The 26445-nt window shown below is 43.7% G+C and overlaps 1 protein-coding gene across 1 annotated transcript in view; it reads left to right on the top strand.

Moving 5' to 3' along the window:
* Window positions 1-393: 393 nt before the first annotated feature.
* The window catches only part of DIPK1C (divergent protein kinase domain 1C), a 94484-nt gene continuing 68432 nt past the window's right edge, over window positions 394-26445 (top strand). Inside the window, exon 1 of the mRNA XM_030187043.1 lies at window positions 394-570. Within this exon, the coding sequence (XP_030042903.1) occupies window positions 394-570 (177 nt within the window). The remainder of the gene's footprint in view (window positions 571-26445) is intronic.

Genomic DNA, 26445 nt, shown 5'->3' with positions numbered 1-26445 from the left:
TAGAAAAAGAGAAGCTGCTTAGTAAGCAGGAGGGCTGGTTGACATTGGAGACAGCAGACAAAAGAAGGCGGAACTATTGGACGTGGTTTAAATTCAGAAAGAGATCTTAGTCTTATTGCAAAAGCATGAGAGAGAGAGAGAGAGTTGCATGCTGAGCACTGTGTGGAAGTGAGTCACATGGGAAAGCACTGCACACCGTCAAGATGCTGCACAAAGAGGGAACCCCTAAAACAAGTTATTGCATTTGGGCAGCTAAGATGAAAAGCTGAGAAACGAGCCCTGTTTGTTTCTGGAAAGTCTAATTGCAGGAGGGAAATGATGCTGATTGGACATTAACTCCACGGTTTGCCCCAGCCCAAGGTCTTGGATTGTGAAGCTCGGACAGGATTTACCATGACAGCCTCTCTTTTCAAGAGGCTGAGGTTCAGGATCTGTAGGAGAACCACCTTCTGGTTTCTACTGCTATGGGTTGCCTGCTGGATTTTTGTCAGCACATTTCTGCTGGTTCACAGGAACGTCTTCTCAGAGCATTGCACTGATGAGAAAAGTAAGAGGATTCTAGCCAGGCTGGTATGTCACATAACACTGTTCCTGAAATGCCACTGAATCAATAAAATATCCAAGCAATAAGCTGACAGCTGAAATGGAATTGTACTGTTATGACTTTCATTTCTTCTCTAGAATTCATCCCTTTTCCTGTTTCTGCAGTAGCAATATATATGCAAATATGTATTCATCCAAGTACAGGTTTTCTAATAGCTTTTGTTGAAGCTGGAAAGACTTTACTGAAGTATTTGAAAGAAATCTGATATTTTAGATCTCCCCATCTTTCCTAAACTTAAGCATGTTAATAGTTTGGATTGGGGGGTAGGGGAGGGAGAGTAGGTAGGGAAGGAGCAGTGAATTTTGCCTGCAAATACAGAATGCTTAGCTCACTTCACACAGAGCAAAAGGCACAAGAAAACCGTGAAAGGATTCCAAGAACTTTGATTATCATTGTGATGTTTGTCAAGATATGGCTCTGCCTTTTAAATAGCTTTTCCTGTTTAAGTGTAGGGTGCAAGTGGAAACACCCTCTGCCCCAGATACTTTGTGCATTGTGGCTCACAGGATAAGGGACCCCCCCTTCCTGGCAGCCAATGAGTGTGTCTGCTCTGGAGGTGTGGTGATGGTTTAATCGAGATACATTGCAAGTGAGGATGGAGCTGCTTCACTCACTAAGTTCTGCTTCACAGCAGTGCTAGGCGACTCAATCAGAATATTTTAATTATTTATACAGAGTAATATCTGCCAGCTACTGTAAATGTCTGTTTCAGTGATCCATTTTGAGAACTTCTATAACTGGCATAATACCCCTTATCACCCCAATGAACAGTTCTTTTCTCATCCACTCCTGTATAATATGATTAATGGACACTTGATGTTTAAGCCTGTCATGAAGTTTAAATAGAATATGGATGGGAAATCAAATATTGTTTTTATTTTTTGATTTTTATTGTGAATGTTATATTGCTCTCCGCTTAGAATGTCTAGATAATGCGGAATATAAATAGCTAAGTAAATAAATGGTGTCTCGATCAGGGCTGGAGTTCCCATTAGGCAAAGTAAACAGCCTCCCATGGATGTCCATCATGTACATGACACTAAATTGTATGTTAGTTGGGAGTAGGTAAGTTTATTTTAATGTTGCATGAGAATCCATAGTAAGGGCTTTTTTTTGGGGGGGGGGGGGGGTATGCTTTGATGTTGCACCTGTCTAAACCTCTTGTGTGTGTCCCCGTCCCACTGGGTTTCGAAAATAGGAATTTTGGACTTTTGGCAAAAAAAATGTCCATCTGCTGCTTTGTGCAACTTTTTGGATGTTTTTCTGTTTTGAAAATGAGCCCCATAGTGCTCTCTTCTCTCCAGTTTGATCCTCCTATTACTGTAATATAATTTGCATCCTGCTATCACAGTGTCCCTTTGGTTATCTTCCTTCCACCAGGTCTCTGAGATGCTAATAGATCTATCCCTTCATTTAGTGCTGTATACTCTAGCTCTCTTACCCCTCTGCCATGTGCTAATGCCCAGAGAGCAGGCATGGAAGATCCTGTACCTAAGAGTGTAGGAGACGTTAATCTGTCTCTGGATAAATGACTTCTTTTGTGACTTTGCCACTTTAAATATACTCTTTCAGCCTGAAAGTTTCAGGAAGCAGTAGATAGTAGCTGGAGTATCTTGTGGCCCCTTTTCATGGTCAGTTATATAAACATAGGTGATAACAATTTACACGAGCAAATGTTTACAATACTAGTATATATGCGTGTATCTGCCAATATTTTGCGTAAGCGCTAGTCTGAAAATACTCATGTATCTTGGCTAGCCCATATTTGCAAGGAAGGCATAGGCAATGTGGTAGGGCTCACATTTACACGTGTAATGTATAGAATGCTCTATGTTACATGCGTATCTCTTGCATTTATGTATTATTTATTTATTTATTAGTTATTAGGATTTATTTACTGCCTTTTTGAGGAATTCACTCAAGATGGTGCACAATAAGAATAAATCAAACATGAGCAATAGACAATTATAGCAGGAAAAATATTCAAATAACAATACAAAGTATGGCGTGGAGGGGCATAATCGAATGCGAACGCTTATCTCCATGGGTGTCTATCTCCGAGAACGGGTACGTGAAGGGGTGGGCCGAACCGTATTTTCGAAAAAGATGGACGTCTATCTTTAGTTTCAAAAATACGTTTTGTGCCAGGCAAATGCATTGGATGTGGGCGTTTTTTGAGCTGGGCGTTTTCGTTTTTAAGCGATAATCGAAAACGAACAAATCCAAGGCATTTGGTCATGGGAGGGGCCAGGATTCGTAGTGCACTGGTCCCCCTCACATGCCAGGACACCAACCGGGCACCCTAGGGGGCACTTTTAAAAAATAGAAAAAAACATAAAATTACCTCCCAGGTGCATAGCTCCCTTCCCTTGGGTGCTGAGCCCCCCAAAACCCACTCCCCACATCTCAACACCATTACCATAGCACTTAATGGTGAAGGGGGGCACCTAGATGTGGGTACAGTGGGTTTTTTTTTGGGGGGGGGTTTAGAGGGCTCCCATTTACCACCACAAGTGTAACAGGTAGGGGGGGATGGGCATGGGTCCACCTGCCTGAAGTCCACTGCACCCAATAAAAACTTCTCCAGGGACCTGCATACTGCTGTGATGGAGCTGGGGATGACATTTGAGGCTGGCATACAGGCTGGAAAAAAGTTTTTTAAGTTCTTTTTTTTTGGTGGGAGGGGGTTAGTGACCACTGGAGGAGTCAGGGGAGATCATACCCTATTTCCTCCGGTGGTCATCTGGTCATTTAGGGCACTTTTTTGGGACCTGTTCGTGATAAAAAAGGGTCCAAAAAAAGTGACCTAAATTCTCGCTAAAAACGCCTTTCTTCTTTCCATTATCGGCCGAGCGCGCCCATCTCTGTTTGGCCGATAACCACGCCCCAGTTCCACCTTCACCACGCCTCCGACACGCCCCCATTAACTTTATTCGTTCCCACGATGGAGTGCAGTTGAAGACGCCCAAAATTGGCTTTTGATTATACAGATTTGGGCACCCATGCGAGAAAAACGCCCATCTCCCGATTTGGGTCGAAATATGGGCGTCTTTAACTTTCGATTATGAGGTGGATAGTATACTAAGAAAGTCAGCACAATACATAATAGAACATTATAATAGCATAGGGTATAAGCAAAGATGGGACATATAGATAGATTTGACTTGTAACCACTCGCCCCACCTACCCTCCTCTCCTCTTTTCTCTACACATTAATTGATTTGCTTGCTTTATTTTTGTCTATTAGATTGTAAGCTCTTTGGGCAGGGACTGTCTTTCTTCTATGTTTGTGCAGCGCTGCATATGCTTTGTAGCGCTATAGAAATGCTAAATAGTAGTAGTAGTAGATAGGTAAGAGAGTAAGAGGAGTTAGGAAATAAGGTGACTAATTTAACAAAAGGTGCAGATGAGGTCAGAGAGATGGTAATATCTCATCTAGGACAGGAGTGGATAAACATGTCCTGCTGCAGTATGTGCAGCTTATGTCACTCCTTGTGTGTTTGAGTGAGACTAACAAGTTAGTTATTTCTTCCGAAAATGTAGTTTAACATAAGAAAGTACATAGAAAAATGAGTCCTATTAGGTTTCAGTTTGCTGTTTTCAGGTTTTCTTGTTGGGCAGACTGGATCCTGGTTGAAGAGCCATTTCACTTGTTTAAGCGGTCGCACATATATGCCCGATAAAGCTAGCTCTCTATGAAGGATAGAAGCTGGCTACTTTCCTTTATAGAAAAGGCACCTACCAGGCACCTTCTGGGTGCCTAATTCTGTTACAGAATTGCCCTGTTTATGCCCATGATGAATAGGTAGGACCACAGGGCAATATGCAAATAAGAAAAAAATAGTGTTTATGAATAAAGATATCTACCTTAAGTTAGTCGGGGCCTCTTTTACTAAGGTGTGCTAGCGTTTTTAGTGCATGCTAATATTTAGGGCTTGCTAAACGATGGAGACTTCCATAGGAATATGTGAACATTTATAACATTTAGCGCACCCTAAATATTAGCGTGTGTTAAAAACGCTAGCGCGCCTTAGTAAAAGACCCCCCTTGGTTTTTGAAAAAAATAATCAATGTTTCTAATTTGCAGTGCACTTCTTTACTGGAATCCTCTGTTCCCCCCTCCCTTTAGCTTTCTCTGTGAGTTCGATGCTCTCTGTCATGTTTTCATTGTGAATGGGAATTCCAGGCATGCTGGGGGGGAAAGAGATAATGTTACCCTAGAGCTTCATTACATTTCTGAACATGTGATCTTGAAACAATGTATGAAAAAAACAGAAATCATCAGCCCCCTCAGCAATGATCTTTGGGTGAGGGTAAAGAAGGGGAGAACGCTTGCACTATAGTTAAAAACAGAATTGTACTGTACCATCTGAATAGTGTAAACTCATGTTTCTCATCAATAGAATAAGAGATGGGTACTCTTTTGTTTTCATAGTGTCAGTACAAGAATCCATTCAGATAGTTATACATCTATCTATCTATCTATCTATCTATCTATCTATCTATCTATCTATCTATCTATCTATCTATCTATCTATCTATCTATCTATCTATCTATCTATCTATCTATCTATCTATCTATATGTAAATGCACTAGTTCAGTAGTAACAATCACCTCCCCTCTGTACTGATGACCACTGCTGTGTCTTTGCTCTTATTCTTAAGTCTTGGGTTTTGTTGCTATTTCACATTTTGTCTTTTCAGGCTGTGTTGATGTTAAAATGTGTATGTTTTTCATTGTGGGGATAAGAAAGCCTCTCTTCCTTCATTGACGTCATTCTTCAGCTGCTTCTGCTTGAATCCTACTTTACAGTGTCCATGAGACTTGCACATGAAGTTCTGACTCATAAAAACCCACTTTAAGCAAGTTCAAGTATTAATACTTCCCTGGGGATAAAATACAGTTCAGACAAAAAAGAGGAAAACCATTATGATTTTGCTTAAGTAGAAACTGAGTTATTGGCAAAGCTAAATTCACATACTGTGGTATCCAAAAAAACAAAAAAAAAAGTACAAAAAGCACATCAGATAGCAAGTTCAAACCAAACCATCTACATAGCTATGGACATAGATATCACATGTGTAATTATTGGAAAAGGCTGAAATCATCCAGTGGAAACACAGGGGCCATTTCCACTGAGTAAAAATCTTACATAATTTATCATATTGATGTATGAACCAACATAAATAAATACACACACACACACATAGATAGATAGAAACTGTGAAAATTACTCTGTTACATTTAGGTGCTTGTTAAAAAAATTGCCATTCATGTTTTTAGCCATCTGCCCAATCTTCACTTTTAGATGCGTATATCCTGGATTTTTACAATGTTTATCTTGCATAAACATTTAAGTTCTGATTGTAAAAATCCAGGATATACGCATCTAAAAGTGAAGATTGGGCAGATGGCAAGGGGCCATGGTCTGGGTGTGCTTTGGGTGGTACTAAGGAGGACCTAAAAATGAAAGTTGATTCCTCATTTTAGATGGAGGAAAGCATGGCTGTATCTTAACAGACTGATGTCAGGATTTACATCTGCTACCTAGGATGTGTGGTTTCAGAAAAGTGCAGTGCTCCACTACAGGGATTAGGGGAGGTCACCTCCTTAATGCCTTAGGGGTCCTTTTACTAAGCCGCGGTAGGCTCTACATGCATGCAGCACACGCCCAAATGAGACTACCGCCAGGCCCCCTGGTGGTAATTTCAGATATGGCATGCGCCCATAACACCGTGTGGAGTATGTGTGAGCCTGTACCGCTAGATCAATAGGTGGTGTTAAGGGCTCAGGCTGGTTTTAGATGTGTGCTGGTTTTAGTTTTACCACATGCCTTTTCCCATCACATTCAAACCCCCCCTTTTTTGCAGACATGGTAAAAACTAGCCCAGAGCACGCCTAGTACACATGCCTACATTGCCGCAGGACACTTTTTACCGTTGCATAGTAAAAGGGTCCCTTAGTGCTTGATATCTTCCAGGAAAGTCAAGCTGGCAAGGGATTCCAGGGTCTGTGACAATGTCAGGAAAAATAAACGTCTGTGATTGTGCTGGAAAAAATTGTCACTAAGCACTGTTCTATAAAAGGTGGTCCGGGATGAGCGTCCTTTATAGAATAGCGCTTGGAGCCGATTCCCCTGTCAATCAAAGAACGCATTGCATTCAAAATCTGCACCATGGTTCATAAAATCATCTACGGAGATACCCCGGGATACATGACAGACCTCATAGACCTACCAACCAGAAACACATCAAGATCAACACGAACATACCTAAATCTCCACCACCCAAGCTGCAAAGGACTCAAATACAAATCAACCTACTCATCCAGCTTTTCCTATATAAGCACACAACTATGGAACGCATTACCAAGCACCGTGAAAACAACAAACAACCACCTAAAATTCCGGAAATTACTAAAAACTAACTTGTTCAAAAAGGCATTCCCTAACGATCCAACTTAAATGCCTTAACCCTGCAACACAACAAAACCAAATTTCGTACTGGACATAACTCTTCGCCCTTATGATTCCCTAATGTGTCTAACACATGAACTGTACTTTACTACAAAATCACCCGTATGGTGCTATGTAAGCCACATTGAGCTTGCAAATAGGCGGGAAAATGTGGGATACAAATGTAACAAATAAAATAAATGAATAAATAAAATAAATAACTTCAGGCACCAGCCTTTACGCCTGCTAAAATCTGGTATAAATGCTGGCACCTAATTTTCGGGAGTTCAGCACGTAAACCATATTATTCCAAAACATCACACCTAACTTCTAGGAACACCTCCTGATGTGCCCATACTCCTACCTTAGCCACACCCCTTTTGAATAGCAAGCTAGAAAAGTTAGGTGCGGGCAGTGACTTACCAAGGGGGGGGGGGGGGGTGGGGGCGGTCCACCTCGGGTGCATGACGCTGGGGGGTGCCGTGGCGCACGCCTGGCTCCGAGTTCGCTATCTTCGCTCGTTCGCTGCAGCTCCCTCTGCCCCGGAACAGGTTATTTCCTGTTCCAGGGCAGAGGGAGCTGCAGCGAACGAACGAAGTTAGCGAACTTTTCAGAGCCAACAGGCGCGCGCCGCGGCACCCCCCCCAGCGGCGTGCACCCCGGGGGGTGTCATTTTGCCGGGGGGGGGAGGTGTCATTTCGCCGGGGGGGGGGGGGGCGCTGCACCCAGGGGGGCCGCATCGGCGATCCGCCCCGGGTGCCATCCTGGCTAGGAACGCCACTGGGTGCGGGTGTTATAAAATAGCGCCTAGGGCAGATGCATGCACAATTCCATATCGGTGACAATTATTGTTTACTAGTATAAAAGGCCCGTTTCAGTAGGCAATGAAATGGGTGTTAGCAAGGTAATCCCCCCCCTGCAGCGTCCTTCCTGTCTCCCCCCCTGCAGCCACCCATCTGGTCTCAGGACCCCCTCCCCACCAACCCTTCTCTGCCCCTGCAGCCACGCATGTGCAGCGGCCCTCCTCTCTCCCCTGCTCCCCTGCAGCCACCCATGTCCAGCGACCCTCCTCTCCCCTGCCCCCCTGCAGCCACCCATGTCCAACGACCCTCCTCTCCTTTCCCCTTGCCCCCCCTGTAGCCACCCATGTCCAGCGACCCACATCTCTCCCCTGCCCCCCCTGCAGCCACCCATGTCCAGTGACCCTCCTCTCCCCCTGCCCCCCCTGCAGCATCCCTTCTGTCTCCCCTGCCCTCCCCTGCAGCCACCCATCTGGTCTCAGGACCCCCTCCCCACCTCCCTCTTCCCTGCCCCCCCTGCAGCCATCCGTGTCCAGCGACCCTCCTCTCCCCCTGCAGCCACCCATGTCCAGCGACCCTCCCCTCCCCCTGCCCCCCTCCAGCCACCCATATCCAGCGACCCTCCCCTCCCCCCTCGGTGCATCACCCAAACCCCTACCCCCCCAGCGCATCACCCCCCCCTCGGGCACATCAACCCCCTCACCAACTGCAGCCGCCAATACTAATGCTGTCCGGCCACTGCTGCGTCTCCTGTTGACCTCTGACCTCTGACGTCGCTGCGCTCCTCCGGGGTCTTCCTGCAGGGGCAGTGACGTACAGGGGAGAGGAGGAGCGGCTGCAGTGACGACAGCCAATGCCAGATGGCTGTCTGCGGAGCCACGTTTCAGGTTAAAAATCTTTTTTTGGCTTTTTTCTTTTTGTACCGGCCGCTGCTGCTCCACAGGAGAAGCAGCAGCGGCTGGACAGCGTTAGTATTGGCGGCTGCGGGTGGTGAGGGAGTTGATGTGCCCGAGAGGGGGGGGGGGGTAGGAGCTTTGGTGATGCACCAGGGGGGAGGGTCTTGGATGATGCGTCGAGGGGGGGGGGTAGGGGCTTGGGTGCTGCGCCGGGGCGGAGGGGCTTGGGTGTTGCGTCGAGGGGAGGGGCACTGAGAGCTGATTGGTAGGCAGGGGGAGGAGTAGAGAAACATGCTCCACGTGTTTCCCTACTTCTCCCCTTGCCTTGGAATCAGCTGTTAGTGACATCACTGACGTCAGTGCATTCTAAATTGCCTAGCAGACCACCTCCGAGGGAGCCACAGTACCAGGCACATTAGAACGTTGGAGGTGAGAAATATTATATAGGATGCCTCATTAAATAATTGATTTGCATGCGTATCTGCCCCAAATTTGTGCATCTGTTTTGGCAACCTATATAGAATCTGGGGTATTTTTCTAAAATGGAAGTTCATGTTGCATGTAACTGGTGCTTAAACAACCATTTTGTCATATGTTTTAGAACAGGCTCTACATCAGCAGATCCTGTTCTAAAATACTAACAGAACTTGAAATACCTTGATCTGGACATCTCCATTCCAATTTGAATGTGTGTTCTAAAATGCTGCTCTTAGCATTATATACAAGACCAGCTTGCAAACAACAAATATGGAAATCTGGAAATGACCAATAAAAATGTTTTAAAGAACAAAAGAAATGAAACTGATTTTCAGAATTTCACCTTCTTGCAAATTTACAATCATATTATTTGAGCTTTGTGGCCTCAACTTTTTGGATGATCTTACCATTTTCCTCTATGTAGGGGCCCTTTTACTAAATTGTGATATTTGCAATTACCCTGTGTTAAGTGCAGGCTTAAAGCAAAGCCTGTGTGGTAATTGGTGGAACGTGCCCAGCATCTGCCTCCAGCAATCGCCCACAGCAGACATTTACCATACAGTAAATGTATCTGTGCTATCCGCTGATGCATGTACTGCAGCTTGCTGCACTAAAAAATAAAACACCTGATCCCCCATCTGCACCCAAACCCCTCTAATCAAAATAGGATTTTGCTCGGGGGGGGGGGGGGGGGGGGAGGGGGAAATAGGTCGAGTTGCAACTTGAGAGGGTATTGATCTTAGGATTGAGGATGCTGAGGGGAGCTATCGGGATTTTTTTTTTTGATTATGAGAAGTTAAGTGAACCTATTCTAATGGCAGGCTTGACAGTCAGTGTATGGTAAAGTACCCCACAGTAACTGACTGAAAAATCTAAGTTCATTCTCCACTCATAACCCACCCAGTTTCTGCCCCACAAAGTGTGAAACAGCACAGACTTTTTACCATGGGTGTAGTTTGGGGGGGGGGGGCGAGTGGGGCATTTCCCCTCTAAACGCAGGCCCGGCGCAACGCTGCAGGAGGCTCTCGGACAGTCCCTCCTTTCTGCCTTCAGCTCCCCGACCGACAACCCTCCTCTCCGTTCCTCCCCCCCCCCACGCATTTAACCCTTTTACTTTCAGTCGCAGTGACGGCAGTGAAGAAGACAGCACAGCGGGCTCGCCTCCAGCTTCTCCCTTCCCTCACACAGTGTCCCGCCCTCGCGGAAACAGGAACTACATCATCGCAGAAGGCGGAACACTGAGTGAGGGAAGGGAGAAACTGGAGGCGAGCCCGCTGTGCTGTCTTCTTCACTGCCGTCGCTGCGACTGAGAATAAAAAGGTTAAATGTGTGGGGGGGGGGGGGGAGGAAAGAATGGAGAGGAGGGCTGTCAGGGAGCTGAGGGAGGGCAGGGAGAATTGCTGGACATGGATGGGAGGGGAGGGCAGGGGGAGAGAAATCACTGGACATGGATGGATGGAGGGGAGGGCAGGGGAGAGAGAAGAATTGCTGGACATGGATGGATGGAGGGGGCAGGAGAAAGAGGAAATTTGCTGGATATGGGTGGATGGAGGAGAGGGCAGGGGAGAATGGAGAGTTGCTGGGCATGGATGGATGGAGGGAAAGGGAGAGAGGAAATTTGCTGGATATGGGTGGATGGAGGAGAGGGCAGGGGAGAATGGAGAATTGCTAGACATGGATGGATGGAGGGGAGGGCAGGGGAGAATGGAGAGTTGCTGGACATGGATGGATGGAGGGGTGAGGGGAAATTTGCTGGATATGGGTGGATGGAGGAGAGGGCAGGGGAGATTGGAGAGTTGCTGGACATGGATGGATGGAGGAGAGGGAAGTCAGGAAGGAGATGCACATGGATGGAGGGGAGGGAATAGAGGAGAAATGCTGGACATGGATGGAGTGGAGGGCAGGGAACAGAGGAGAAATGTTGGACAAGGATGGAGGGAAGGAAAGACAAAGGAAGGAGATGCACACATGGATGGGAAGGGAGAGAGGAGAAATGCTGGACATGGATGGAGGGAAGGGAAGACAGAGGAAGTAGATGCACATGGATGGAGGGGAGGGGAGTGAAGAGAAATGATGGATATGGATGGAGGGAAACTGCTGAATTTAAGGGCTGGATCGGAATACTTTGAGAGCACACGCTGAAACTGGAGGAAGGTTAGGGATAGGGCTATAGATGGTAGACAGGACGCATAAGGACACAGGAGGATGGTGGACACGGTGAGTGAAAAAATATCAAATGGAAAGAAGACACTGCATAAAACAGAAGACACTGGGACCAAAGCGAATAGAAAAACTAAATGATCAGACAACAAAGGTAGAAAAAATTATTTTATTCAGAATTTATTAATTGGAATATGTCAGCTTTTGGAAATGTGCATCTGTGATATTTTGCATTTAAATTTCAATTTTTCTAGTATTGCTGCATGCTGAGTCTGACTTCTTGAGGTAACTTTCCAGTTCAGTATTTTGCCTTCATATCTGTTGTGTCATGTGTTTTTCATGTGTGATCAAGATGCAGTATTCTGCTAGTGTGTAGTATTTGCAGCCCTTTTTGTTTTTATTTTTTTGTTTCACTAGGTTGTGTACTGGTGTTTTAGAGCCCGGTGTAATTATAGTGCTGCCTGTCCACGCATAAGGTTATAGCTCATCCTGTCCTTGGAATTAGTGCTGTTATGGTTTGGTAAGGTTATGAGTGGGTTTTTGCACAAGTTTGTGTATAGTGTTTTGCAGTGGAGAGATTGTGTGTTGACCTTACTGAGGTGGCACCAAAACATCAGAAAGGGTGTAGAGCCTAAGTCATGACACACTACCTCTTGAAGGATCTACATATAGAACTTATGCATTTCTAAGGTCTACACTGTCATGGTAAGGGAAAGAGGGTGGGGGAAATACTACTGGGGAGAAAGAGGGAGTTCTGGATAATATGCCGCCCCCCCCCCCCGTCCTTTGCCCCCCCTCCCCCAAATGAAACAAACTACGACAATGCTTTTTACCATGCTGGCTATTTTGGCTCATAGTAGCTGATACCAATTGCCTGTGCTAACAGTTGTACATTAAATCCTATGCTAACTGCTTAGTGAACCTTAATCAACAGGCCCCATGGTTCTTTGCCTTTATTCTTTTTTGTCATTTATCTTTCTTACTTTAATTAGATTTCCCATCTTTCATTTCTTCCTTTTCTGTTTGGACTCTAGAAGGAGAGATTTTGTTTGAGCTCTGTTTCTGGGGATAGTTAAAACCATGCTAATTATTTTAGAAAGCTGTTTGCCTTTTATCCTTTCACTCTGGAAACATGGAGATCTCTGACAGTTGATTGTGTGTGTGCCACTTTTCCACTAATGTTAGGTATTATTAGGAAAGGAATGGAAAACAAAAATGAGGTTGTTATAATGCCTTTGTATCGCACCATGGTGCGACTGCACCTCGAATATTGTGTTCAATTCTGGTCTCCGTATCTCAAAAAAGATATAGTGGAATTAGAAAAGGTGTAGAGAAGGGCGACGAAAATGATAAAGGGGATGGGTCGACTTCCCTATGAGGAAAGGCTAAAGCGGCTAGGGCTCTTCAGCTTGGGGAAAAGGCGGCTGAGGGGAGATATGATAGAGGTCTGTAAAATAATGAGTGGAGTGGAATGGGTAGATGTGAAGCATCTGTTTACGCTTTCCAAAAATACTAGGACTAGGGGGCATGCGATGAAGCTACAATGTAGTAAATTTAAAATGAATTGGAGAAAAGTTTTCTTCACTCAACATGTAGTTGGACTCTGGAATTCATTGCCAGAGAATGTGGTAAAGGCGGTTAGCTTAGCCTAGTTTAAAAAAGGTTTGGATGGCTTCCTAAAGAAAAAGTCCACAGACCATTATTAAATGGACTTGGGGAAAATCCACTATTTCTGGGATAAGCAATATAAAATGTTTTGTACTTTTTGGGGATCTTGCCAGGTATTTGTGACCTGGATTGGCCACTGTTGGAAACAGGATGCTGGGCTTGATGGACCTTTGGTCTTTTCCAGTATGGCAATACTTATGTACTTATGTACACTATGTTCAGATATGGATTGACTTGCTTAGTGCAGATGTCTGATCATTTTGCACGGTCTGCAGCCTATGTATTTCTCCTGGTTTTAAAAATTCATGTGGTGCATATAGATACTCAAATGAGAACAAGTAACGTCTCTCAGATTTAGTATGTTCAAAGATTTTGTGTCAATTGATGAAATAAAAACAACAAAATTATATAAGCTGAAATCTTTTTATTGGACTAATTGAATGGAGAAGCTTAATAATAATTTTTAAAAACTTATCAATCCATGACTTCATTAACATGTGCTGTTTACCATGCCTCACATTTTTTGTGATGAGGCTGTTCACAAGGAGCCCCCATAATCTCCAAGACTGTGGAGTGGGGAGTGTATCTGGATGAAGCGATCAGGATAATTTTATGATGGTCAGCTAGACACATCGGGATGATTTCAGTAAAGGATGCCAAAAATTGGGTTCCGGAAAGCTCTAAACTCATATTCTGAAAGGGCACTCTGCACCAAGTGCCTTTTCTAGAAGTGCTTAGTGTCGATTTCTGTACCCAACTTTGGGTGTGAGGACTTACACCTGCTGAAACATGGCATAAATCCGGGCACGCAAGTTGGGCATGCAATCCAGAAATTCTATAACACAGCTTAAATTTTTGGAACGCCCCTGACTCGCCCATACATCTCCAATGGCCATGCCCCTTTTTGGGTTGCACACGCAGGGCTGCTGAGAGGCCGGGCCCGGGGCAGGATCGGACCACCGCACCCCCCCCCCCCCACTCAGGCCGCTGCTGTGCCGCCCCCCACACTTGGGCTGCCGCCACACCAACTTGCACCACCCACCCTCTTACTGACTGCTGCTGTCCTTTCCTGCTCCTGCTGTGCATGCCGCCCAGGACTCGGATGATTACATTAACACGATATCGCGTTAATACAATCATCCAGGCCCTGGGTGGCACGCATCAGGAACAGGAGAGAGACCAAGAGAAGACAGACCCGTCCCGGAAGTAGGCAGGAAGAAGCTTGCCAGGCCCGGTCCCCCCTTGGAGGCCAGGCCCGGGGAATTTTGCCCCCCTGTCCCCCCTCTTGGTAGCCCTCTGCACGGGAGACACTTTGGGCAGGCAGCGTTATAGAATAACGTATAGGCAGATGCATGTGTAAGTCCAAATTAATGCCAATTAATCAATAATTGATTGTTAAACTCTCGTTAGCTAATTAGTTTGCACGCAGATCTCAGGATTCTTTCCAAATTCTGGTGCACAGATCTAGGTGATTATGATTTGTCTTTTGGGAATATATCCAGATAAACTAATTTGGATAACAATATTGTGATGTTTAATGAGATTTATCCTGATAAGTCCATCAGGGAATATGTCCATATAAAGTTATTTGGAAACTTTTAGGGCAGCCTTTTAGTCTGGCTAGATTTACACACAAAACAATAGCCGCATGATGCTGAGTATCAGCGCTGTTCAGCTGTGCTTTACCATTTCTTTGGAACAATTCACCTGATAAAAGTTTTATGAAGCAAGGAGATATTTTAAGTACTTGAGACTTCTCTGGCTAACTCCAAAATTTAGCTAGATCAACCCTTTGAATACTGAGCCTTGTTAAAAAGGATCAATGCACAATGAGGATTGAGAAAAAGATCTCAGTGTGTGCTATATTAAAAGCTACTGGCCATCAAATAATCTATCATAATAGCAAAAAGTGAGAGTCATTGCTTCTATATAATTCTTACTTGCTGAAGATTAATTATACATAGAGATGTTGCCAATTCATTTCAAAAGTAAAGAGTATTGATTTTGTTTTAATCACTGACAGACACAATGGCTTGTCATTCCCATTCAGACACGGACTATGGTACTTTGGAATACAATGGTTTTCACAAATTTTTAGTCAGAGCCACTTTGGATCCAAATGAATTGAAAGACAGTTGACAAATATCTTCCCATGTGGGGCTGTGGCATTAAGAACATTAGAATCCTGTTTCTATATTTCAATTGTGGTCTAAAGAATTGTTTAACTTGATTTAAGATTTGATTTCCTTAAAGTTACCTTATCATTAATATTCAATGTTACGCAATGTGTTTCTAATACATGTTAATCGTGTAAGAAAGTATAAATTTATTTAAAAAAAAAGAACATAAGCATTGCCATTCTAGGACAGACTGAAGGTCCATCAAGCCCAGTATTCTGTTTCCAGAAGTGGCCAAGCCAGGTCACAAGTACCTGGCAAGATCCTAAAACAGTAAAACAGATTTTATGCTACTTATCCTAGAAATAAGCAGTGGCTTTTCCCAAGTCCATCTTTAATAATGGCTTGTGGACTTTTCTTATGGGAAAATATCCAAACATTTTTTAAACCCTGCTAAGCTAACTGCTTTTACCACATTCTCTGACAACGAATTCCAGAGTTTAATTACATGGTGAGTAAAGAAATATTTTCTCTGGTTTGTTTTAAATTTACTACTTAATAGCTTCACTGTGTGCCTCCAAGTCCTAGTATTTTTGGAAAGACCAAACAAGTGATTCACGTCTACCTGTTCCACTCCACTCAGTATTTTATAGACCTCTACCGTATCTCCCCTCAGCTGTCTCTTCTCCAACTGAAGAGACCTAGCTTCTTTAGCCTTTCCCCATAGAGAAGTCATCCCATCCACGTTATCATTTTCCTCACCCTTCTCTGTACCTTTTCTAATTCCACTATTTTTTTTTGAGATACGGTGACCAGAATTGCATACAGTGTTTGAGGTGTGGTTGCACCATGGAGCGATACAAAGGCATAATAACATACTCATTTTAATTTTCCACTCCTTTCCTAATGATTCATAACATTCTATTTGCTATCTTAGCTGCTGCTGTACACTGAGCAGAGGGTTTCAACGTATCATCAACAATGACACCTAGATCCTTTTTCTGGGTGGTGACTCCTAATGTGGAACCTTGCTATATATCACGTAGCTATAGTATGGGTTCCTCTTTCCCACATGCATCACTTTGCATTTGCTTAAATTAAATATTAATCTGCCATTTGGATGCCTAGTCTCCCAAACTTGAAAGGTCCTCTTGCAATTTTTCACAATCCTCTTGTAATTTAACAACTTTGAATAACTTTCAGGCTTATTTTCAAAAGAGAAGGGCGCCCATCTTTCGACACAAATCGGGAGATGGGCGTCCTTTTCTCAGCTTTGCTCAAATCGGCATAATCGAAAGCCAATTTTGGGCATCCCCAACTGCTTCCCGTCGCGGGGACGACCAAAGTTCCCAGGGGCGTGTCAGAGGCATAGCGAAGGCAGGACTGGGGCGTGCCTAACAGATGGTTGTCCTCGAGCGATAATGGAAAAAAGAAAGGCATCCCTGAGGAGCACTTGGGCAACTTTACTTGGTCCATTTTTTCTTACGACCAAATCTCAAAAGGTGCCCGAACTGACCAGATGACCACCGGAGGGAATCAGGGATGACCTCCCCTGACTCCCCCAGTGGTCACTAACCCCCTCCCACCCTAAAAAAAACAACTTTAAAAACTTTTTTTTGCCAGCCTGAAATGTCATACTCAGGTCCATCGCAGCCATATGCAGGTCAGCGGAGGCATAGCGAAGGCATGGACATCCTTCTTTCAAACATTTTGGACGTCCTGAACTGCTCCCCCCACAGGGACAGCCAAATTTCAAGGGTGTGGGGGAGTGGCCTAGTGGTTAGCACACTGGTTTTGCAATCCAGAGGTGGTCGGTTCAAATCCCACTGCTGCTACAAATCCAAATAAATAAAGGGGATGTCAGAGGCATTACAAAGGCATGGACATTCTTCTCACAGAAACATCCACATTTTGGATGTCATCAACTACCGTCGCAGGGACGGAGGCACAGCAAAGGATGTCCTTCACCCATACTCTTAAAACAAAAAAAAAGACGTCCCTGACAAGCACTTGGACGTTTTCACCTGGACTTGTGTTTTTCTAAGGGTGTAGACTGCAATTTATTTAAGGTTGTAGACGGCTATTATACACGCATCTTGTCTGCATGTATGAAGCCATCTATGGCATGCGCAGAGCAGCCACGCATAATGCTTGGCTGCTCTGCACTGGCTTCCTCTCCTTAGGAAGGAAATCGTGTGCAAATGAGCTAATAGTGAGCAGCTCATTTGCATGCGATTTCCTTCATGCATGCCCGTTCCTTTCCGAATCACTAAGGGATCAGTAAGGGAAGGGCTTTTTCCGTTCAGTTAGTGCATCTGGCTGAAGGTAAGGGAACTATGTACCTGGGAACAATTTGTGAAGTCCACTGCAGTGCCCCCTAGGGTGCCCAGTTGGTGTCCTGGCATGCCAGGGGGACCAGTGCACTACAAATGCTGGCTCCTTCCACAACCAAATGGCTTGGATTTGGTTGTTTCTGAGATGGGCATCCTCGCTTTCCATTATCGCTGAAAATCAGAAACAACTAAGTCCTGAGGACGACCATCTCTAAGGTCGACCTAAATTTGCTGATTTGGGCGTCCCCGACCATATTATCGAAACGAAAGATGGACGCCCATCTTGTTTCGATAATACGGGTTTCCCTGCCCCTTGCATTTGCCACAATCCTTGTGTTCCTTTATAGTTACTAAATTTCTGTTGATTTGTTTTATTTGCAAAGAATCTCTTAGACTAGCTCCCCGTGAATAGGCTATTCTAAGTTCTTGGGCTCGGAACATGGGGTGAGATTGCAAAATCCTCTGTGATTGTACAAATCAACAGAAATTTAGTAACTATAAAGGAACACAAGGATTGTGGCAAATGCATTTTTGGTGTAAACATGATAAGAACAGACATCTTTATTAATCCAGGTGTTAAAAAAGGATATAAATTGAAGCATAACACAGACTGTGAAACAACCTATGTAGTATATATTCTTATATGTCCCTGCGAGAAACTATATGTGGGGAAGACAACCCGTTCTTTAAAACAACGTCTTAGTGTCCATAAATTCGATCTATGCCATCAGAGATTAGAGGCTCCACTGGTTGCTCAAAGTAAGCCTATTCCGCATGTATTTGAGGACTTTAAATGTATTGTAATTGACCATGTAGTACAATCCATGAGAGGAAGGGATAGAGATCGTAAACTCCATCAGATTGACCAATGCTGGATATACAGGCTGAAATCTCTATCCCCTTCAGGACTGAACAATCAAATTGAGTGGAATGCCTTTATTTAAGAAGCTTTCCTTGCTCCTTTGTGTTTCCTATTAAAATAGTCAATCCAGTACTGTCACTTTAAGAATACATGTTCAAATATCAATTTTAGAAAGATGCTATCAGCCTATGTATATCCCTGGGATGTAGAAATTTAAAGGGGGCGTGACAGGGGTTTGGTTTGAAAGTACTTCTAAATTACAAGGGTACTTCCCATTTTACAATGGGAAGCCAGGTCTAAATTTCAAAATATCCTAAGTCATGTGTGATTGGCAACTCCTAGTTTATACCTGTGATCTAACTTGAGGCACATGTGCAGAAGTTGATGACACTGATACTTCTACTATCTGGGTTGCTATAGATAAACATCTAGATGATCTTGGCTGCATCATCACTTGTTGAAAATCATGGGATATTTTTTTCCATAGGGTTTTAAAATTTTGCAGCTTCCTCTGGACATACAGCAAATAAACATGCCTGCCTGCATGTATGTATATGTATTTTATAAGAGGTTGTGCATTTGTTATGATCTCACTCTCTCAGTTCCATTCTCCATGACCTATGTAAAATGGCCATTTAAGCCTATCAAAATAGATGTGGCAATAACTTAAAGGATTTGGATTGCCATGCTGGGATACCACTTGGGTCCATTGTAGGGATTTTCTTATGGCCCTGTGCATTTGTGGATTGTACAGTTAGTTAATTTTAGGGGTTGGCAATTAACGCGATAACATGATTAACGAGTTAAAATGTTAACGCTGGAAGTATTTTTTTAAACTCTGGCCAGCTTTTTTAACGCTGCCCTACCCCTCACCCCCTGCTTTTACCTTATATTCTCTTCAGAGTCTGGGGCAGCGGCACTGATTGCCATACTGCCGACCCGGATGATGTGCCTCTGCCTTATCCTGCCCCCCTCCCGACGCAACTTCCTATGTGCTGCCAACAAGGCTTACAGGTCAGTGCTTAACAGTGTCTTGCAGGCGGTTGAGGGAAGCATGTAGACGCTGCGCCATTTTAGTAACCCATTCTCTGGACTGTCCGCATCCTTCCGAGGTAAGGCCCGTTTTAGTCTCCTTTTCATCTCCTTAAGTTTACTTCCTTTTATTTTACCTGCTTACATTGGGATTTGTGGGGGGGGGGGGGGGGGGAGGGGAGGAGAGGAGGTAAAGCTTAAAAACGTCATCCTGTCAGCTTGGGAAAGGGAGACCAATTCTGTAGTAGCATTTATTATATTGGTTGGGGGGTGGGGGGGAGGTTGATTCTGCCTACCCAATGGTCATCCCAAACTATGCCTATGTATTTTCGGTTAGACAGTAGGTAAATGTTCGTTATGAAATGGGTCCTATAAGACTGCTGGTCGGAAATGTCCCGAGTCTGCCAAACACTGTTAACTTACACTGTGCTTTCTGACGCAAAGGCAAAAACCTTCACAGCTGCATACCCACCTCACTCTCATCCTACTGAGCACTCTGCCTTCATGGTAATACTAAATCATGAAAAGTGGATATAAATTCTGAATCATCACTGCATGATCACATAGTGTGGATCAGATCTAGCCTGCAATGTTGCAGGTATGTTGTATCTGTGGAACAGCAAACTTATTTTCAAACAGAAACGTAACACTTTTCTCTTTAAAAACAAAAGCTGACCGGGAACTTCAGTTTCAGTATTACAGTTTGTTGAAAGTGCACGTGGAGGGGCATAATCGAAAGGGGCACCCAAGTTTTCCTGAGGACATCCTTGCAGGATGTCCCGGCGAAGGGGCCGGGAAACCCGTATTATTGAAAGAAAATGGGCGTCCATCTTTCGTTTCGATAATACGGTCGGAGACACCCAAATCGCGAAATTTAGGTGAACCTTAGAGAAGGTTGTCCCCAATTTTCAGCGATAATGGAAACTGAGAACGCCCATCTCAGAAACGACCAAATCTGAGCCCTTTGGTCGAGGGGGGAGTCAGCATTCGTAGTGCACTGGTCCCCCTGACATGCCAAGATACCAACCGGGCACCCTAGGGGCACTGCATTGGACTTCAGAAATTACTCCCAGGTGCACAGCTCCCTTACCTTGTGTGCTGAGCCCCCCAAAACTCACTCCCCACAACTGTACACCACTACCATAGCCCTAAGGGGTGAATGGGGCATCTACATGTGGGTACAGTGGGTTTGTGGTGGGTTTTGAAGGGCTCACAATTACCACCACAACTGTAACAGGTAGGGGGGGGGGCATGGGCCTGGGTTCGCCTGCCTGAAGTGCACTGCACCCACTAAAAACTGCTCCAGGGACCTGCATACTGCTGTCATGGAGCTGGGTATGACATTTGAGGCTGGCATAGAGGCTGGCAAAAAAATGATTTATAATTTTTTTTGGGGTGGGAGGGGTTGGTGACCACTGGGGGAGTAAGGGGAGGTGATCCCCGATTCCCTTCGGTGGTCATCTGCTCAGTTGGGCCACTTTTTTGAGGCTTGGTCCTAAAAATAAATGGACCAAGTGAAGTCGGTGAAGTGCTCGTCAGAGCCGGCCTTCATTATCAGCCGAAGCCAGCCATCTCGTAACCATGCCCCCGTCCTGCCTTCCATATCCTGCCGAAACGCCCCCTTGAACTTTCGCCCGCCCTGCGACGGAAAGCAGTTGAAGCCGGCGAAAATTAGCTTTCGATTATACTGATTTCGCCGGCTTCAGGAGATGGCTGGCCATCTCCTGATTTGTGTCAGAAGATGACCGGCCTTCTCGTTCGAAAATAAGCAAGATAGTAACATAGTAGATGATGGCAGAGAAAGACCTTCATGGTCCATCCAGTCTGCCCAACAAGATAAACTCATATGTTCTACTTTATGTGTATACCTGACCTTAATTAGTATCTGCCATTTTCACGGCATAGACCGTAGAAGTCTGCCCAGCACTAGCCCCGCCTCCCAACCACCAGCCCCACCCCCAGCTCTGCCACCCAATCTCCGCTAAGCTTCTGAGGATCCATTCCTTCTGAACAGGATTCCTTTATGTTTATCCCACGCACTTTTGAATTCTGTTACTGTTTTCATCTCCACCACCTCCCGCGGGAGGGCATTCCAATTATCCACCACTCAGAGAGTGGTCACTTCCTGACATTTTTCTTGAGTCTGGCCCCCTTCAATCTCATTTCATGCCCTCTAGTTCTACCACCTTCCTATCTACGGAAAAGATTTGTTTGCGGATTAATACCTTTCAAATATTTGAACGTCTGTATCATATCACCCCTGTTTCTCCTTTCCTAGAGGGTATACATGTTCAGTCAGCAAGTCTCTCCTCATACGTCTTGTAACGCAAATCCCATACCATTCTCATAGCTTTTCTTTTCACCGCTTCAATTCTTTTTACATCCTTAGCAAGATACGGCCTCCAAACCTGAACACAATACTCCAGGTGGGGCCTCACCAACGACTTATACAGGGGCATCAACACTTCCTTTCTTCTGCTGGTCACACCTCTCTCTATACAGCCTAGCAACCTTCTAGCTATGGCCACTGCCTTGTCATACTTGTAACATTAGGCAGCTGATAATCAAATCAATCACATGCAGTCAACTTGTGTACAGCTGTTTAGAGTACATATGAAACCCTGAGTATGTTTTCAAAAATGTACCCTATGATACCTTCTGCTCATATATGTCTTTAAATCTTAGCTGTAGAACAGTAGTCCCCAAGTTGGTCCTGGAGTACTCCCTTGCCAGTCAGGATTTCAGGATATCCACAATTAATATGGATGAGATTGAGAGAGAAGAGATATGAATAGCCATACTGGGACAGACCAATGATCCACCTAGCCCAGTATCTTGTTTCCAACAGTGGCCAAGCAAGGTCACAAGTACCTGATAAAAACTCAAATAGTAGCAACATTCCATGCTACCAATCCCAGGGAAAGTAGTGGCTTCCCCAAGTCTGTCTCAATAGCAGACTATGGCTTTTTCCTCCAGCAACTTGTCCAAACCTTTTTAAACCCAGATATGCTAACTGCTGTTACTACATCTTCCGGCAAAGAGTTCAAGAGATTGTTGAGTGAAAAAATATTTCCTCCTATTTGTTTTAAAAGTATTTCTATGTAACTTCATTGAGTGTCCCCTAGTCTTTATACTTTTTGAAAGAGTAAAAAATCAATTCCCTTCTACTTGTTCTACACCACTCAAGATTTTGTAGATCTCAATCATATCTCCCCTCAGCCTTCTCTTTTCCAAGCTGAAGATTGATTTGCATATACTGCCTCCATTGTATGCTACTCTCTTTCATGCATATTTATTGTGGATATCCTGAAAACCTGACTGGAAAGGGAGTACTCCAGGACCAACTTGGGAAATACTGCTGTAGAAAACCATAACTTAGAGTATTATTTATTTATTTATTTATAGCACTTGTTATACCGCAATTGCTCCCTGAGGCGACTATGCGGTTTATAATTTCTGTAACAGGTACACCATACACCTGACATAACGCAGATGATGGAGTCCAAATTTTTACACTGTGTTGTAAGTGAATCCGCATTATATCGGGTTTCTGTTACCCGCACTGGCACCCGCACATCAGTTCAATAAAAGGCTGCATGTTTCATTGAAAAATCAAATGGACTTTATTAAACATCATGCCCACACATTAAAAGTGAATGTGGTCACAACACAGAAAACACAGGCTAAAATTAACATCCAGCTTTAGTAAATGAGTCCAGAGTTGACTGGTTTGATGCTTCTCATTTCTTCCATTCTGCAATTTCAATAGTCTATTTCAAATGAAGAATATGAATCATGTCCACATTTTCAGATTGCAGCCATTGAAGAACAGTATCCATTGCTGCTAAAGCCAATGTAATTTTTGGTGGTGGAGGTGGAGAGTCATCTTCATCACTGCTGTCCTGAGATTGATTTTTCAGTATGTACATGACGACTAAAGTATTTGCTGCAATTGTCTGGTCATTTAGACGATCATATGTAGGGCACTCGTCGTTGATATGTCCTCAATACCACACAGCGCGAACAGTTCTTGACACAGAGCTTCCGTCTTGTCTTCAGAGTCCGACTCACCTTCCAGTTCTGTTTCTGGTGCAAATGCTTCATGTAATCCTCTCTCCCAGCACTTTTCAATTGTAGATGGTGTTTAAATCCCATGCCCTTCCTGCTAGATCAAAAACACTGGTGAGTGTTAGTTTTTTTCAAACATTCAGTTATGGTTATTTCCTCATCAATGATCAGTTTTATTAAATTTTTGCAATAATGCATCTTGAATGTTGAAATGACACCTTGATCTAAAGGTTGAATCTTGGAGGTTGTGTTTTTAGGGGTGTAACTGACCTTAATTTTCCCATCACGGCTGATAAGGTATTCTTCCGAAGGATGGGATGGGCAGTTGTCCAGTAGCAAAAATGCTTTAGGTTCCAACTTTCTTCCTTAAATGTGTATGTACAGATGGCACAAAAATTTTGTGAAACCACTCCTCAAGAATGTCAGCAATCATCCATGCATTTTTACTGTGATGATAAGAAAATGCTAGCATTTGTAAGTTTTTGTGGTGTTAACACCAGGGAGACCTCGATTTCCCTATGCATAGCAGTTTTACTTTGTGGGACCAGTCTTATTGACACAAAACAACAAAGTTACTCTGCCTTTCATCAGTTGAAACCCTGTGCCTTTTGTTCCTTGGATTTTCTGGCTAAAGTCTGCTCAGGAAGCATGCGATAGCAAAGCCCTGTCTCGTTGTAATTGTAAATTTGCTCTGGAACATAACCTCCTTCATCAATGATAGCTTTTAACTTTGGTGGATAATCATCAGCCGCCTGACTATCAGCTGATCAAACTTCACCAGAAATTGCAACTTTTTGGATGCCATGCTTCTTTTTAAATCAGGTTAACCAACCCTTACTTGCTTTAAATTCCTTTTCCTCTGCTTGTAGCCCAAGCTGTTGGTCTTGTTCCTTTTTCAGATTTCTGCTTGACTCCTGATTATTTATCTGGAGATAGGTGTTCCTTCTGCTCATTCTTCAGTAAACCAAAGTGAACACGTCTTTATCCAGGGGGCAATTGCTTGCTTTAGCTGTTTTCGTTGGAGACACTCGTCTGCGTCAGAATCACGTATGGCTTGCTGTAAGTTTGGTTCATCATTGATCTACCCCTGTAGAGTGGACTTGCCGATGCCCATGTGTCTGCACATCTCAGCTTGCATTTTTTCTGATTTTAAAAAGTCTAAGTCTTGTAGATTTTCTTGTATTGACCATGCCTTTTTTCCCCTTTTTTATTTTTTAGAAATTTCCATGTTAGCCAGTACTGCCCTGTGCCAAACACATGAAAATTCTGGGATCCAAGCTCTGACCGCATTGTAATTGATCCCATGTTATATCGAGCTGTGTTATAATGAGTCTATGGTGTACCATGCACTGTCTCTAATGGGCTCACGGTCTAAGTTATATATTGTACCTGGGGCAATGGAGGGCCCAGCCCAGCAGAAGTCTCAGGTTTCATTCATAATTATTGGCATAGTTCAGTTTGTTAGCATATTTTCTATACTGCCTTTTGAAGAACAACAAGGCAGTGAACAATTAAAAGGCCAAAGCCTATATCACAAAATAGATAGAAAGTGGAAGCAGCAGGGGAGAGACAAAGCAGAGACGTTGTATAATCCATTATGACTTGGATTGTTAGGTGGAGAGTGTTATAAAGAGTATCTAGAGAAATATACTCTTCATAAAATAATATAAAATAGAAATCTTAAACCCAGAGTGCAAGCATGATCACACCCAGAGCTTGAGGACTGGATTATAACTTCAGACGTATTGACAGCTGTAACTATTTTCTTGTTACTGACTAACTAAAGGTCTGGGTGTGGTGTAGTATTTAAAGATTGTCTCATGATTCCCTACAGCCTTTGATGACACGCACCATTTAGAAAAGATGTTTCCTGGTTTGGCATCAAATGGGTTGGAAGCTGGACTATGGTGTCTTTCAAGGGTCCCCTTTGTCACTTCAACTTTTTAATGTTTAAATGAGCCATTTGGGAGGTTATTTACAGTATTTAAACATTTTTTTCATTATTGTACGCTGATGACATTTTTGTTTTGTGTCCTGTTCAAGATTCTTTGGGGAATACTTTTTCATTACTAAGGCATTATATAAAAATAGTAAAGAATTGGGCTTCAGCTAATATATGGGGGTCTTTTACTAAGCGACAGTAAGCCCAATGCGAGCTTACCGCTCGCTAAACTGGAAGTAGCACCAGGCTACCACAGCAGCCTGGCAGTAGTTCCCACCCCCAGCACGTGCCATTTAACCCGACAGTAATTGGGCAGTCCTCCCCCCCCCCCCCCACAAAGTAGCCAAACAGCAAGCGCTTCACTTGCCTCATAACCATTTATTTTATTTTAAATGTGTTTATTAATTTTTAAATTTAACAAGAATACACTTGTTATTGAAATACAGCCATAGTTTTTCCAACAAAACAAAAGTAATCATTTTAAAATAAACATAAAGTTATATAAACTTCAATGACATAATCTCATCATTCACTAAACATAGTAAGTTTTGCTTCCTTAGACCACAATAAAATTTGGAGGGGGCAATATGAGTTAGAGAAGATTATTACTACAATTAGTCAAAAGAATCATAGTGGCGTAATACTCCCATATTTTTATTGATATTACTTCAGTTGTTTCAAATCATGAAATGACTTTAGATGATCAGGTGAATAAAAAGTGTATTTAACCTACCATTTATTTAAAAAAAAACAGCCTTTTACCCACTGTGGTAAGAGGGGGCCTCAGCGCGCGTCAAAAACATATGCTTATGTCAGTGCAGACCCACCTTTGCCGCAGTTTAGTAAAAGGAGCCCACATAGAGGAATTTTTTCTGGGTTGCAGAAGTTTCTTTTTCAGTGTGATTGGTGGATAATGCTTTATCGCTATAAAAAAAATCAGATGATTTTTCTTGATATATGTGAGTCATAAAATCCCTATGGCTTTCTCATGTGGACATGTGATGTGAGTGATATGTCACTTGCACACTTGC

Source organism: Microcaecilia unicolor, chromosome 1, assembly GCF_901765095.1.
Source record: "Microcaecilia unicolor chromosome 1, aMicUni1.1, whole genome shotgun sequence".
Taxonomy (NCBI): Eukaryota; Metazoa; Chordata; class Amphibia; order Gymnophiona; family Siphonopidae; genus Microcaecilia; species Microcaecilia unicolor.
Note: the sequence above shows the minus strand (reverse complement) of the source record. Positions and strands in the feature narration are given on the sequence as shown.